The 15,005-nt window shown below is 44.1% G+C and overlaps 1 protein-coding gene and 1 pseudogene across 2 annotated transcripts in view; one reads left to right on the top strand and one right to left on the bottom strand.

Annotated features, from left to right (window-relative positions):
* BMPER (BMP binding endothelial regulator) overlaps positions 1-15,005 on the bottom strand; it is a 201,582-nt gene that overhangs the window by 42,463 nt on the left and 144,114 nt on the right. For both annotated transcript variants that reach the window (XM_054726134.1, XM_054726133.1), the window contains one exon: positions 11,673-12,009. In XM_054726134.1, coding sequence (XP_054582109.1) covers positions 11,673-12,009 — 337 coding nt within the window. The remainder of the gene's footprint in view (positions 1-11,672; positions 12,010-15,005) is intronic.
* LOC103293973 (S-phase kinase-associated protein 1-like) lies at positions 7,091-7,619 on the top strand (annotated as a pseudogene).

Here is a 15,005-nt window from a genome sequence, read left to right on the forward strand (position 1 = left end):
TTGGAGAAGCCCGTGATGCTGCCAGGACCCCAGCGAGTTTCACGAGCTGCTGTGTTCACTGAGTCATAGCACTATACTCATGACCCAGCCAGGTTCCAACAGGTCTATCTGTGGCCTGATGGGAGCCAGCCCACACAGGGCCATCTCTGTGGACACTCCGCCCCGGGTTTCTTTGACACTGGGGAGCTCTGGCACCCTAATGTGTTCCCGGACTGTCCAAAGGACAACCTGAAACCACAGGGCTCAGGCCTGTCCTCATGAGTGCCCCTAGACTCGCTGGCGATGTGGCCCGAGGAAGTGGGCTCCTTGGTCATTCCATGTGGGTTTCACAAAACAAACCTCCTCCAGCAACATGAGCCACATATTGGGGACACTATTCTCTATTTCACAATGAAAACCATGGAAGTTCTGAGGTGTTAGATCCCTTTCCCGTGGCCACTGCCACTTATTCCCCAACTTAGTAATTAGACATTTATAATTTATGAAGTGATTCCCACCCCACCCCCATGTCTAGTACCCACCCACATGACACCATAGATAGTTATTACGATATTATGGACTATATTACCTATGCTGTATTTTACATCCCCATGACTATTTTGTAACTACTAATTTGTACTTATTAATTCCTTCACCTTTCTCACCCAGCCCCCTCCCATCTGGCAACAAAATAATCTATATATATAAAAGCCTAAGCGACCATCCAACCATTCAACCAGGAGCTATGATGCGCAATGACCACCAGGGGGCAGATGCTCAATGCACAGGCATAGAAACATGGGACAGACTGATGAATCTCAGAGGGAAGGGAGGAGGGGAAGGGCAGGAAAAGATTAACCAAAGATCTTATATGCATACTAGAGGCCTGGTGCATGGATTCATGCACCTGTAGGGTCCCTCGGCTTCGCCTGTGGGGATCAGGCCAAAACTGGCTCTCTGACATTCCCCCAGAGGTCCTGGATCGCAAGAGGGCGCAAGCCAGGCTGAGGGACCCCACTGGTGCATGAATCCATGCACCAGGCCTCTAGTATTAATAATAAAACTGCCTTTGACTGAGTAGCTACCATGTTCCAGGCCTGGAGTCCATACCACATGGAGTGCCTCCTATAATCCTCACCACAAATCTCAGGGCACTTGGTCCTCTCATCACTCCCTTTGACCCATGGGGCATCCGGGTGTCCCCAGGTGAACTACCTTGTCCCACAGCACTCTCAACTTGGACGTGGAAGAGCTCAAAATTTATCTCAGTTTCCCAAGTCTGCTCAACAACTATGTCACACTCATTTTGTACCACTCTACCCATAGCTTTGTTAAAAAATATTTTTACTTCATTAATTCATATTTTTTCCTGTTTAGTCATTCAACGTATATCTTTTGAGAACCAGAAAACATGTCATGCACCACCTTAGGTGCTGGGTATATAAAATGAATGAAACATATGGGTTTCAAGGAGGCTATAGCTTTGTGGTGATAGAGATTTTAAAAGGCAAACATTTACAACACATTTTTAATGCCTGGGACAATAAGGGAAGTACAGAGTGCCATGGGACCTCATAGTAGGGACAGGTAATGCAGACTTGGTGGAGTTACATCAAATGATACAAAATGATAAATAAAAATGGTTGGGGAGTAGGGGAAAGCAAAGTGCTCACATTTCGCTTTCTGTCAATATTTAATGGACAACAAAACTAAAGATAAGCCAAAATTGATTTCTATGTAAAACAGTGATCTATTACTGTGTAATAGGTTTAGTGGCCTTAATAATGAATCAGTGGTGTAAAACAACATACTTTTATGTTAGTTTCTGTGGTCAGGAGTCCAAGCATGGCCTCTACTCTGGGACTCATCGAGGCTACAATAAAGGTGTAGGCTGGGGCTGTGATCCCATATGAACCCCAACTGGGGAAGATCTGCTTCCCAGCTCATATGGTTGCTGGCAGAACACCCATCAATTTCTGAAAGTGTCAGTCACTTCAGCCTCGTTTCTGGTCTTCACACAGCCCACACCCTTTCCAGCATCAGGCTTGCCCTTCTGCCTGCCCCAGACAGGCCTCCTCACCAGTCCTTCCCATGCACAGTGGGTTGCACTCAAAGTTGAGCTCCTCATGAAGGCTTTTGCTATCCACCTAATTCAAGTTGGTTGCTCCCAGCCCACCTATCACATCACCATATGACCCCTCTCACAGTTGGCAGTGGCCTTGTTTCTTAATTAGAGTTGTCTGCCCACATAGACTGTGAGCTCCCAGAGGAAGAGCTTTTGTCTCTCTTGTTCAGTCCCAAATCGACACACCTGCAATGGTACCTGTCACATAACAAGTGCTCAGTTGGAAGTTGTCAAAGGAGTGCATTAGATGATTTTTAAAATCCTCCTCTGAACGCTCATGGCAGAAGCAGGGTATTTAAAAACCTGAGTGGACAGCGGTAGACTCCGGCAGCTCTTGCCAAGTTCTCTGACAGAGACCGGAGAGCAGGTGTCCTGTCAGGCTGGTTGCTCGGGCCCCATGGGTGGCCTGGAATGAGTCTCCTCACCTCTTGGTGCCCCCATTAGCTGTGAACAGTGTAATGAAATGAGGAAAACACTACTGGTGTCAGCCTCGCTCTCATGGATGAAAAGGGTTTTATACTCATAAATAACTAAAATGTAATGAAGTTACACAGACCGCCTCCGGCTTACTAAGAAGTAATCAAGAAGTCCCCTAAGCAGCCAAGAGAGATGCTACAAAATAATTAGTATTTTACCTGTGACAATGACACTTATTCAAATCTGTGTTTAAAAGCCTCATCTAATTGCATCCAAGAATGCAATTTTCTGAGGGGAACACTGCAGGATTCTAGAAAAGTTTATGCTGGAAATAAACTCTAAGCTAAAATTAAAACCAAACTGAAATTACATTAACCTTGAGCCAGGCAGCTTGAGTGGTGAAGAATTAACCTTGCCCAGAGAGAGGCTGGCCTTGGCCTTTGGCTCATGGCGGGTGATCTGTGTGCCCCTGGACTGTCTTAACTGGAGTGACGTTTTTGCCTGGAGGCTCTGGCCCATTCTAACAATATGATTTATTATGCGGGCTTTGGGCCACAGGCAATAGTGCTAACATCCAATAGAGAGGTTGGAAATTAAAGGCATTAACACAACCTCCAGGAGGGGCTGGGAACTAAATGTCAACCACACAGGCAGCCTGAGATCAAGTCCCAATAAAATCTCTGTACACCAAAGTCTCAGGTGAACATCCCTGATTGGAAATACCCCATGAACAGTGTCACACAGTGTAACCCAGAGGAGTTAACACTGTCCCTGACTCCACAGGAGACAGCGGGAGCTCCAGGTGCGGACCCCTCCTGGACTCGGCCCTATGGGTCTCTTTGGATGTTCACCTGGATGCTTTCCCTATAACAGAGCAATGCCATGAGTGAGGCAATGTTCCGTAAATTCTGTGAGTCCTTCTAGAAAATCACTGACCCTCAGAGTGGCTTTGGGAACACCTCCAAACGGATTATGTCAGAAGTGACAGTGTACCATGCTCCCCCTAACATTTGGGTTGGTTAATTGTACAGTTGACCTAAACTCTCCTCAAAGATTAAAATAAGTACAGTTTTCTTTGTTTCTGCTTTTTAAAAGATTTTTTTTTTTTTCATTGTTGACACTATAATAGATGTCCCCCATTCCTTCCACTTCAGCTCCCGGCCCCTCTCCCCCGGGCCATCACCACACTGTTGTCTGTGCCTATGGACTATGCATATATGCTCTTTGGTTATCTCTTCACCTTCTTTCATCCAGCTTCTCCAATCCCTTTCCCCTCTGACCTCTGTCAGTCCCATGCATACATGCTTCTTTTTCACATGAAAAAATTAAACATGAGAGGATGTGGGTCTTGAAAAAATGAATCCTCAAGCATCCTCATATACTTTCTAAGTGTATGTATGTCTTTTTTTCCTGCTTTAGCCCCATGAAAATTAGATTAACTAGCTAGGGCCCTTTCTGAGCTGAAATCCAGGAATCTAGGAGGCAATTTAAGGCCTTCCTCTTGGGTTACTTTGGTGGATCAAACAGAGAGGAAACTACCTGTGATTGAGGTAAAGAAGAATGAATGAATGGTTCAAGGGAAACCACAAAAAGGCTTGGGTTGCAACTAGACAGAAGGCTCAGGGCAGAGACAAAGCTGAAGGACTATGACCCCTCAGTGAAAGCGCTGAGTGATGCTAGGGCAGAGGGTCAGCTAGCCTTGGTAAGATCAGCCTGGCCTGGCTGGTGTTGCTCAGTGGTTGAACGTCAACCTATGAACCAGGAGGTCACGGTTCAATTCCCGGTCAGGGCACATGTCCAGGTTGCAGGCTTGATCCTCAATGTAGGATGTGCAGGAAGCAGCTGATCAATGATCCTCTCTCATCATTGATGTTTCTATCTGTCTCCCTTTCCCTTCCTCTCTGAAATCAATAAAATATATATTTTTAAAAATCAGCCTGTTGGAGGTTAGTTTTTTCTCCATGAGAGGAGGCCAATTTGAGGTCCTAAGATCAACTGCAAGAGACCAATGTGGAAACATCTATGGATCAAACTACTGCATAAGAAGATGGCCAGGTCAAATGTGAGCTGAGGAATAGAACCGAACCTGGGATGTCCCAGTGGCTCAGAAGTGAATTGTGAACAGGCAGAGGCAGATGCTGAGATGGGACTACCGTTGGCAGTCACAGCAGAAGACGCATGCAGTAAGGAGTAATGACAGTTCTTGGCGCATCAAAGGTGGACCAGCGGCTCTGCCTGCTCTGGCTAGTCATTTCCCTGAAAGGACAGAGATGGCTGCACTTCTGACTGTAAGTGTGCAACCAAGTGTGGGAATGAAGATTTAGGAGGGACTTAGAATTGGGGATAGCAAAAGTCACCAGTGGATCAGAGAGGATGGAGAGGAGACAGAGGCTAGAAAGGGAAGTACGAAACATTTCCTGAGAGCCAACATTCCAGGGCGATGCTGAGTGAAATACAAAAGGGTAGAAAAGGCATTCCCCATTTCCCAGTGAACCTAGAATCCAATCCTAGCGAGACAGTGATAGTACAAACTAGTATGCATGCTGAATAATAATAAACACAATAAGCACATCGAAGAAACTAAAGAAACATCTACAGAATCCTAGATGAAACTTGTGTTGTACCTTCAGCTTAAATCCATGTAGAAATCAAGAGCATCTCAGGCAGGGAAATGACATGGACCCAGAGACATACATGTGCACTGTATATTTAGATGCAGTAACATAAGTTTAAGTAGGCCAGAAGTTTAAGAGAGAGGGTGAGAGCGCGCTAATGAGTAGGGATATTTTGAAATTTAAGGTTGGACACGTAAGGGCTAAAGTCTAATAGTTGATACAACTGAGGCATCTACTACCATCTGGTGACAGAATACCTTAATTACAGATTCATCCTAAAACTCGAGTTTGCTAAAGGAAAAATAAAAAGGAATATCACGTATTAAAACGAACATCTTATTTGATTTAGGACCCTAGCACTCATGACAATTTGGGATAAGCATTACAAGATGTAAACAGAAATGCTTCAGGTATGTTCTTTGAAGCAAGGGAAGATTGACTTGATTTTAATTATAGAGCAGCAGTTATCATTATGTCATTTTCTCATATACACACGTAAAGTCTGGACTCCTGGCTGGGATCTCTCCTTTTGCTTTATAATAAATGACTAGTTTTCTCTAAAGAAAAACACAAAGTGGGTCATCCACAAAGTCTGTGATCTCCTGGAAGGAAGCCACTGGCCACCTGGAAACCAGTATATCCAGCCCTGTTATGCTCTCCGAGGTCCAATGTTCTCCTGCACCACCTCCCACCTCCCACCACCTACCTCCCACCTTCCACTTTCCACCACCCACCCTCCACCTCCCACCTCCACCTCCCAGCACCTCCGCAGGAAGAACACATCTGCGAATCCTCTGGCATTCCTTCAATTCCTTACAGCTGTAAAACCACTGCATGGAAAGAAAGGAACATTTCATAGACTGGGAGTCCCCAGACACTTTCCCAAACCCAACAAGTGAAGAGTGCTTTTGCCCCAGTGAACTACGCCGCATTAAGGGGAGTGGAGATAAGAAAGCGCCTCAATGACTGTGAACTGTATACGTGTGGGCTTCATAGCAGTTCACGTTCATTCTTTGGACTTCTGTGAACTCTGTGCCTGCCCTGACTTAAAGGTCCTGCTTGGCTGGCAGGATACAATTACCTGCAATGATTTCACCTAAGATTTGAGTCTGAGTTAAGGAAAAAGCCCCCTTTCGGTGTTTCATCCAAGAGCCCCAAATATTTGAGGTCTGCTCTTTCCCTGGTGTGTTGCAGAGAGCCCTGCCCATCTCCTGGCCTCGCTCTGCCCGCAGCTGCCCGATGCTGGCCTGTTCAGTGTGGCCTCAGTCAGCAGGGGCAGTGGATTTGATAGCAACTGTTGGGAGTCTCAAGGGAGCCTTGGTGGTGGAGTCTGCCTATCCCGCGAGGAGTTCTCAGTGGGCATGAGAGACACAAGCAGAGAAGACAACCGAGGCTGGGAGTGGGGGCGCAAGTAAGAAATGAGAAAGGAGACATGATCACACACTCAACACGTTCCCCTTGGGAGAGCCTCCGCTTCAATCCAAACGTTATTCCAATGATTCCACATCAATGTTTCCACACTATCCGGTTTCCCTATTTACTGGAATTTGCTCCATCCATAACACACCAAGGAAGGATAACATAAACAATTATTAGAGGATTTAAGAACAAGTCAACTAGCAACTCTAGGACTTAACACATGTTATCAAGGTAACTAGATAAAAATGTAATATGATTCATAATTAAAGTATTTTGCGCCCAAACAGATTCAATTAGTTAATTATAGCAAATTTTGCTGATCACAAAGACTTTAGTTAAGTATTACATTTTCATGCCAAATGAGGCCAGGATGGCTGAACCACATTTGTGAAGAAACAAATCAGCAAAGCTTAAAAAGGTTCCTAAGAGAGGCTGTAAGTGGCTTTGTTCTCCACCTTTTTCTTTTGATTCTGCTAACGCTGCCCAACTCTCATCAGCCTCCGGCCTGCTCTCTCTCTCCTTGAGACCCAGCATCATGCCTTCAATTAAGTTGCAGCGTTCTGATGGAGAGAAATTTGAAGTTGATGTTGACATTGCCAAATAATCTGTGACTATCAAGACCATGTTAGAAGATTTGGGAATGGATGATGAAGGTGATAATGACCTGGGTCAGTTCCTCTACCCAATGGTAATGCAGCAATATTTTATAAAAGGTCATTCAGTGGTGCACCGACCACAAGGATGACCCTCCTCCTCCTGAGGATGATGAGAACAGAGAAAAGCGAACAGATGATATTCCAGTTTGGGACCAAGAATTCCTCAAAGTTGACCAAGGAACACTTTTTGAACTTATTCTGGCTGCAAACTATTTAGACATCAAAGGTTTGCTTGATGTTACATGCAGGACTGTTGCCAATATGATCAAGGGGCAAACCCCTGAAGAGCTTCGCAAGCCCTTCAATATCAAAAATGACTTCACTGAAGAAGAGGAGGCCCAGGTACGCAAAGAGAACCCGTGGTGCGGAGAGAAGTGGAAAGTTGTGCCTGGCACTGCAACACTGTAAGGACTGTTCCAAATACTAGTTGCACTGCTCTGTTTATAACTGTTGATATTAGACAAACACTAGACAAATGCAGCAGCAAATCAATTGTATGCGCAGAATATGATCCTCATTGCACGTGTAGTTTGGGTACAGATTCCAAACCTATGGCTGAGTTTCTTCCAGTGTGATCAAAAGTGTCTTTTTTCTTTGCTCTGACTAAAACTGAATTGTGGGTTCTCTATAGAAAAAAGAAAGGTTCCCAAAAGAAAAAAAAAAGGGGGTGTGTGTGGCTAATTTTTAGTCATTTCTTATTCATTTACAAAGCTTTTCAAGTTCTTAGATAATGGATGGTGTATCAAAAATATTAAACTGGGTGAAAGACCAAAATAAAATAAGAGTTTTAAATCCTTCACATCTCACAAGTAAAGTTTAATTCATAGACATTAGAATTATTTTGACCTTGTAAGGAGAGCTATCTCATATTTATAATAGAACTGGCCCCAGGGGATTTGTCATACGATTCAGAAAACGCCAGAGAAGTAACATTTCCTCAGACAGGTTACTTTGCTGCCTCCCTTCTTGATGTTACAAACACAGTCATGCTCATGCTCGGAAGGTTGACTCTGTATGTTGTGAGATTTTGTTCTCTGTCCTTAAAGGAAAGTACAGCTATTTCTTTGGAGGATGAGGGGAAAATGCAAGGAAAGAAGTTCGTATTCGGTTGATGTGTATGCCCACCCGTGACATCAAGGCAAACCTGTTCGGTTCTGTGACAACCCATAAAAAAGCTCACGGCACGGTCATGACTGTGCTTTCAGGCTCATTACAGAAATCGCACCAGTGACAGAAAACACACAGGCAAAAGCGTCCAGGTGTGGAATGTCATGGGGTTGCTATTTTCTCCTTTATTCTTTTCAACATGACTTCAGTGTTGTACTGTGAACACCTGTTATTCTTTTTATAAAACAAAAACAACAAAAATCTTGAAAGGACTGCAATGCAGCCTTCTCTTACACCATCGCATTCAGTGTCACGGAAGACATATGGTTCATTTTAAAACTGTTCCATGAACTCATCAGTGAGAATCCATCTAATCAGTTCTCCTCTATGAGAGAGGAGAAATGATCAAAAATCAGAAAGATAAGTGGCTGAGTCAGGGGCCAGATTCTCCATAGAGAAGAGGGGACACAAGACAACAAAACTCTTTCCATCTACCATGTGACAACGTGGCACTGCCCACTGACCCGAGTCCTCGGAGGAGCAATCTCACCCACTGGGTAGTTACTGTCACGCCGACTCTAAAGGTAAAGAATCTGAAACTCAGCCCCAGCTGGTTTGGTTCAGTGGATAGAGCATCGGCCTGTGAACTGAAGGGTCCTGAGTTCGATTCCAGTCAAGGGCACCTGTGGGTTGTGGGCTCGATCCCCAGTAGGGGGCATGCAGGAGACAGCCTATCAATGATTCTCTCTCATCATTGATGTTTCTATCTCTCTCTCACTCTCCTTCCCTCTCTGAAATCAATAAAAATATATTTTTAAATAAAAATAATCTGAAACTCAGCTAGCTGCCAGGGCCACACGGCTAGACAGTGGCAGAGTTGAGAGGTTCAGCTTGGCATCACCCAACGTGTTCTCTGTCCATGCCTCCCTAAGCTTTCGTCCTCCCGGAGATCCCCTGAGAACAAAAGTGCCTTTCCACATTGTCCCTGTTTATTTCCTTTCTTTTGCCACATGTGTGCTTGGCAGAAGAGAAGAAACTAAGGTTCGACTCTCACTTGAAAACACATGGGTTGGGGAGTGAGATGCCCAGCAGGGCGAGTGACAGGCAGGGTTTCCACCTCTCTCCTCTTGAGAAAGGTTTTCAACACATTCCTGCCTCTTCCAGGAAGGGGTGGCCGACTGTGGAAGGGTGCTCTGCCACCACGCCATGCATGCAGAGCACGAGCGCATCTCCCACACACCCTATCCTCCAACCTCCATAACCCAGGGGGGTTCTCATGAGCACCCAAACTTCATGCACCAGGCCCCCCACACAACCTAGTGGCCCCCACTGTGCTGCTGTGGCCACTATGACAGTGTTTAGAGACAGAAGGCGAGCATCTGCCTGGCCACCTAGCATTCCAATGGTCTCTGTTCATGTCAAAGTTGTTTCTCACAGCTTCTGCCAAGGTGCTCATCATATTCCTGTTTGCAGTCCAGGGATAATAATACAAAATAAATCACCAAAGAGGAAAAAATAGAATTGCAGAGAGAGAGAGAGAGAGAGAGAGAGAGAGAGAGAGAGAAGAGAGAGAGAGAGAGAGAACTAATCTCTGCAGGCCTGCTCTCCAATTTTTGTTTTCAACACATTCTTTGGACATGGGCAGAAGACCAAAAGTGTAGACTGCTGGGGCCCCAGAGAAGCATAGCCTTTCGTTCTCTTTTCGACAGACAAGGACCCAATCAAACCCTGTTCCTCAGGTAGGAAGCTTCCAAAAGGGGACTTACACTTGTCAATCATTTCATTAACAGAAGAAATGATAGCAGCCAACAACTGTAGATCATGTACTATGTGTGGGCACTGGGCTGTGCATATGCATTTATGTTCATAATCTCACTGAACCTGAATGACAACTCTTCAAGGTAGCTTCTTTTATTATCCCCAGCTTACCGATAAGAAACATTTGGTTTAAGAGCTTAGATGACTGCTCAAAGTTGTAGAGCTGGGCTAGACTTTCCACCCTGGGAGACCACACAGTTCCTAATTGCTATGCTCTACTGCTTCCCATCAGACCTTCAAGTGATGGGCATTAGATTCCAAATAAAACCTGGGTTGCCTGTCTAGCTGCTTACCTCACTCCAAAGTCTAACATTAAGATCTTTCCATTTCATTAGGCAGGAGGTGGGCTCAATGTAGGAGAGGAGAAGGGGAACCCAGAGGATTCAAATTATAACAGGAAAATGGATTGAAAGAGCTAAGCGTATGTGTTGGAGCCAAATGGTTTGGCAGATGCAGCCATGTTCAGGGATTTGTGATGACAGGGACAGTCCTTTTTCCACCCCTCTTTGAGCTGCCTTTATATAACTTTATCTTTTATGTCCAAAGATCAAATAAAAAAGATCACATTTAATGAGAACTAGGGGAAATAAACTGGTGGCAATTAAAGAGTAAAAATAACTTCTCTGTGGCTTCAGACCACAGGCGTTTGTTCATTTTAAGAGGCACAGGCAAATCACTTAAGGCCTTTTAGGCTGAGTTGGTCTCACGTTTCCTCCCACACCCATGGTGATTAAAGTTACAGGCAGTCATAGCTCTTGAACCCATGGAATTGTGTAGTAAGTAGAAGTACAATCAGGCCAAACTCATCAACTCACAAATGCAACTTGTAACACGGAAGTCAAATGCAAGTCTCCGGTGTAACTGGTTGCTTTGTGTGGAGGGGGATTAATGAGAGTTAGAAAAGGTCAGTGAGTAGTTATTTACAAGTCAAACCAGGAAACATACTCTTGAAGAGAGGCCGTCCTTCCTTCCTTCCCCTCAAGTTCTGATTCCACTCTCCCTGACTCTGGACACCTAGTTGGCCAAGATCCAAGGAGTCATCACTTCACTGCCCTGTTTTCCACACGCAAATCTGTTTTGGTCTAGATGATGAGGCAGACCCAAACTCTTCCTCTGACTTAGCATAACCAAGTTCACTCAAACCCCCACAGGCAGACAGAGGGATTTGAGATTCCCACCTCTGCCGTATACCACTGTGGCTTAGACCAGAACTTGGGAAGTACTCATTGATCTTCAAGTCAAATACCTGGTAAAATCTTGCGTGTTACCAGCTTTCTGAAGACTCTGTAGACACTAAAAAACAGAATAACCTATAGGGTATTACTCTGAAATACTCCCTGAAATTTCCTAATTTGGGATATAATGTGGTACTGACTCAAGATGAAATAAGCTGCTGAACAGAAGGATGTAGGAGTGTTTACCCTGTACTTTGGGAGCCCTTGTTCTGTACACCAAGAGATTTGACACACCCTGTGTCAAGGTCAAGTCTATCCTAAGTCTGTAACCGAATCCCATCCCCCAGAATATTGCACTTACCGGTAGAAAGTAGCATAGTCCACTGTTGAGTGGCAGGTCTGAAACTCCCAGGACTTGAGTTTCTGGCATTCTCGATGGGCTCGGAGCTTTACCTTCACGGTCCCTTGACACAGTTCAGGCACTGGCTTTCTGCGGGGTCTGTTGCAGAACTCATTGGACTCCACCCTCCAGGACTCAGCAAAGTCATCCACATCAAACTTGAAGTTTCCATCTCCACCAATTAAGTCATCACGCTTATGTCCATTGTAGTTGCCACAGAGACCACAAAGTTTGCCCTTGAGATGAGGGGCAGCCATGACTTCTACAAAACTGTCTCCATCCCAGGATATTTCCAAACCTAGAGGGAAAGAAGAAAAGGGCATCAACCACTCTTGAATCCATCAATAATTCCCAAGTGTATACATCCTTATACAGCACATATGACCATCCCCTAACAAGGAACACTAAGGGTCTGTCCACATTCTTGATTACCTTTCATCCTTGCAATATTAAATGTCGTGTGATTTTAGACAAATCAATTATTTGTTAGGACTTAGAATTTTTAAACTGTACAAAGTTTGCCCTTATAATCATAAGTATCCTGGTTTGACTTGTAAATAACTACTTATTAACCATGTTATTCTAGGATATATATTTTTGCCCTTTTCCAGAGGAACTGTGTTGGCCCAAATCATGATTTCACTTATCCAATGATTACTCTCATGTAAAAATGCAAAGATGACAAAAAAATGATAGTTTTTAATGTATTTTTTCTTTATCTCCAAATCCCCCATATGATTACACCAAATACCAAATGAACACTAAATACCAAATGAAAAATTTCAAATTATTTGCTATAGTGACTGTAGTAAAGCAATAAATGTATAGCTTCTGAATACATCCTCTTCAAAGGACGGCTTCAGCATTGGAGGCTACCAGGCCATACGCAAAATTTCCTACTGTGCTGCACAGAATCAACAGGACAGCACAGTTTTCTTTACGATGGAAAAAAATCTTCACTCCAGAAGGTAGAGAACATAGGTCCCCCTTTTTTGAAAATATGTTTTTATTGATTTTAGAGAAAGAGGAAGGGGGAGGGATAGAGAGATAAAAACATCTATGAGAGAGAAATATCGATCGGCTGCCCCCTGTATACCCTCTACTGGGGATCCAGCCAGCAACCTGGGCATGTTCCCTGTCCAGAAATCAAACAGGTAACCTCCTGGTTCATGGGTTGACACTCAACTACTGAAACACTGGCCAGACCATAGACCCTTCTTGGGTTGCTGAACTGACCATCTAAAACACTGAATGGTTTTTCTGAGAACATTCATGTTTCTCCAGAAATGCTTGCCCAAGGCTTCCAGGAGCCACTCCAGCCAATGACCTCACTGAACGGTGGATTCTCTGTGTCACATAGAACATCCAGATTATGCCGTCACAGGTGGCACAGCCACATGTTGCCCTGTTACACACACAGATCGGTCTGACTAGAAGGTCAGGAAGGAATGTCCTCATTCCCATCCTGATCTTGTGTAAGGAGACACCATCCACAGAGAAGGGAAAGGCCTTAATGAAAAGCCTTTTGAGGCCCTGGCCAATGTGGCTCAGTTGGTTGAACGTCATCCCATGTACAAAAGCTCATCAGTTTGATTCCTGCGCAGGGCACGTGCCCAGGTTGTGGGCTCAATACCTGGTAGGGCTGTGCATGTGGGAGGCAACTAATTGATGTTTCTCTCTCATATTGGTGTTTCTCTCTCTCTTTTTTCCTTCCTGTCTCTCTAAATATCAATAAAAACATATTTTTAAAAAGCCTTTTGAGGTTCAATGCAAAGTAAGTATCAAGCTCTTCTAGTCAAAGAAGGTTTCTTTTGGTCACAAATATGTGTTAGATGTGTTTCCTACTGTTCTCGTGGTAATAGCCTGGCAGTGCGTGAGTCCCCAGTGAATGGTTGGACTAGAAAACCAATGAATGCAAAAGAGCCACCAGGGGCATGGCCACCCAGGGAGCATCTACAACAGGTCAATGTGCACTTCTGCTCTGGGACTTCTCCTTTTTCACTGCCACTGTCTCCTAGGAGTGACAACCTACACACACACACACACACACACACACACACACACACACACACAAGCTCTTTTTAATAGAAAAAAGTCTCCCTGTGTGTTTTTTAATCTTACTCTCTTAGTTTTTTTTTTTTTTTTTTTTTTACAAAAACTAGTCTTTCCTTGAGCCAGTTCTGAGCATCTGGAAAGAGCAACATGACTCTCTTACTGAAAGATCCTGCCTTTGCTCTTAGAGTATCAAATGAGGCTGATGAGCAAATGTTCAGAAGATGCTCAGAAGTTGGGGAATAAGGTAGTGATGGGAAAGGAGGCGGAAGGGAAAGGATCTTGCTTGGGTATAAAATTGGCATAAGGAACATCAAAGTGATGTGAGATCAGTAAGAAACACCCAGAAGTTAGGTTCTAAAGCCAATATTCCCTAAATTTGGACATGGTCCATGAGGAGAGAAGGCTGGCCAAATAACATTCCTGTGAGGAGACCACATAACCGCCACAAGAAAGAGTTACAGATCTGCTTTAGGGAGAGTTACTGGTAGAATAAACCAGTGGTCTAAAACTGGATATCTCAAGAAATAAACAGAAAAGCCCATATGTAAATCACTGTATGGTAAACTAAAGGAATGGATGCATTCTTAGTTCACAACAAATGGTAGAAAAGCTTTTTTTGGTTGAGATAAAAGCTGAGTTCAGAAAAGCAGTGAAGTAGAGTTAGGTGAAGAAGCAAGAGAGATGATTATAAGAAAGTTTCTCTTGGGAGAAATCTGATGAGGAGAAGACAGTGATAGGACAAGGTGAGTAGAGAAGGAGCACACTGCTAGAATGCCCACGTGCTGGGCTGACCTCCCATGTGGATCTCTGAGAAGATGGTGTCAACTCTGACAACCACAACTATCGGATACGCTAATTTATATGTGTACATACCCCATCATCTAGCACAGTATCTGGCACGGAGTGTACACTTACTAAATGAATGAATTACCCTGTAAATTGATATATCATGCAAAGCCAAGGAAATTGTGAATTTCATGCTGGTTAAGGCACTGAAATAACAATTTTGGGAAAAGACAAGCAAACTATAATATGATTTGTAATACACTCTCTACGGTATAGAGGAAACTTGACCTTACAAGCCTGTAGCCAGGCAGCTGCCCAGCAAGAGAAATGAGGGGGGAAATCAGTTTCATCCACACTCTAACTTTTACAGCACAATTCCAAGACTTTTCCGTGCTGCAAAATTTTCCAAACTACAAATCTTTTTCCTAGACAGCAGGCAAACACTCTTCTTCC

This window comes from Eptesicus fuscus, chromosome 14 (genome assembly GCF_027574615.1).
Source record: "Eptesicus fuscus isolate TK198812 chromosome 14, DD_ASM_mEF_20220401, whole genome shotgun sequence".
NCBI classification, from domain to species: Eukaryota; Metazoa; Chordata; class Mammalia; order Chiroptera; family Vespertilionidae; genus Eptesicus; species Eptesicus fuscus.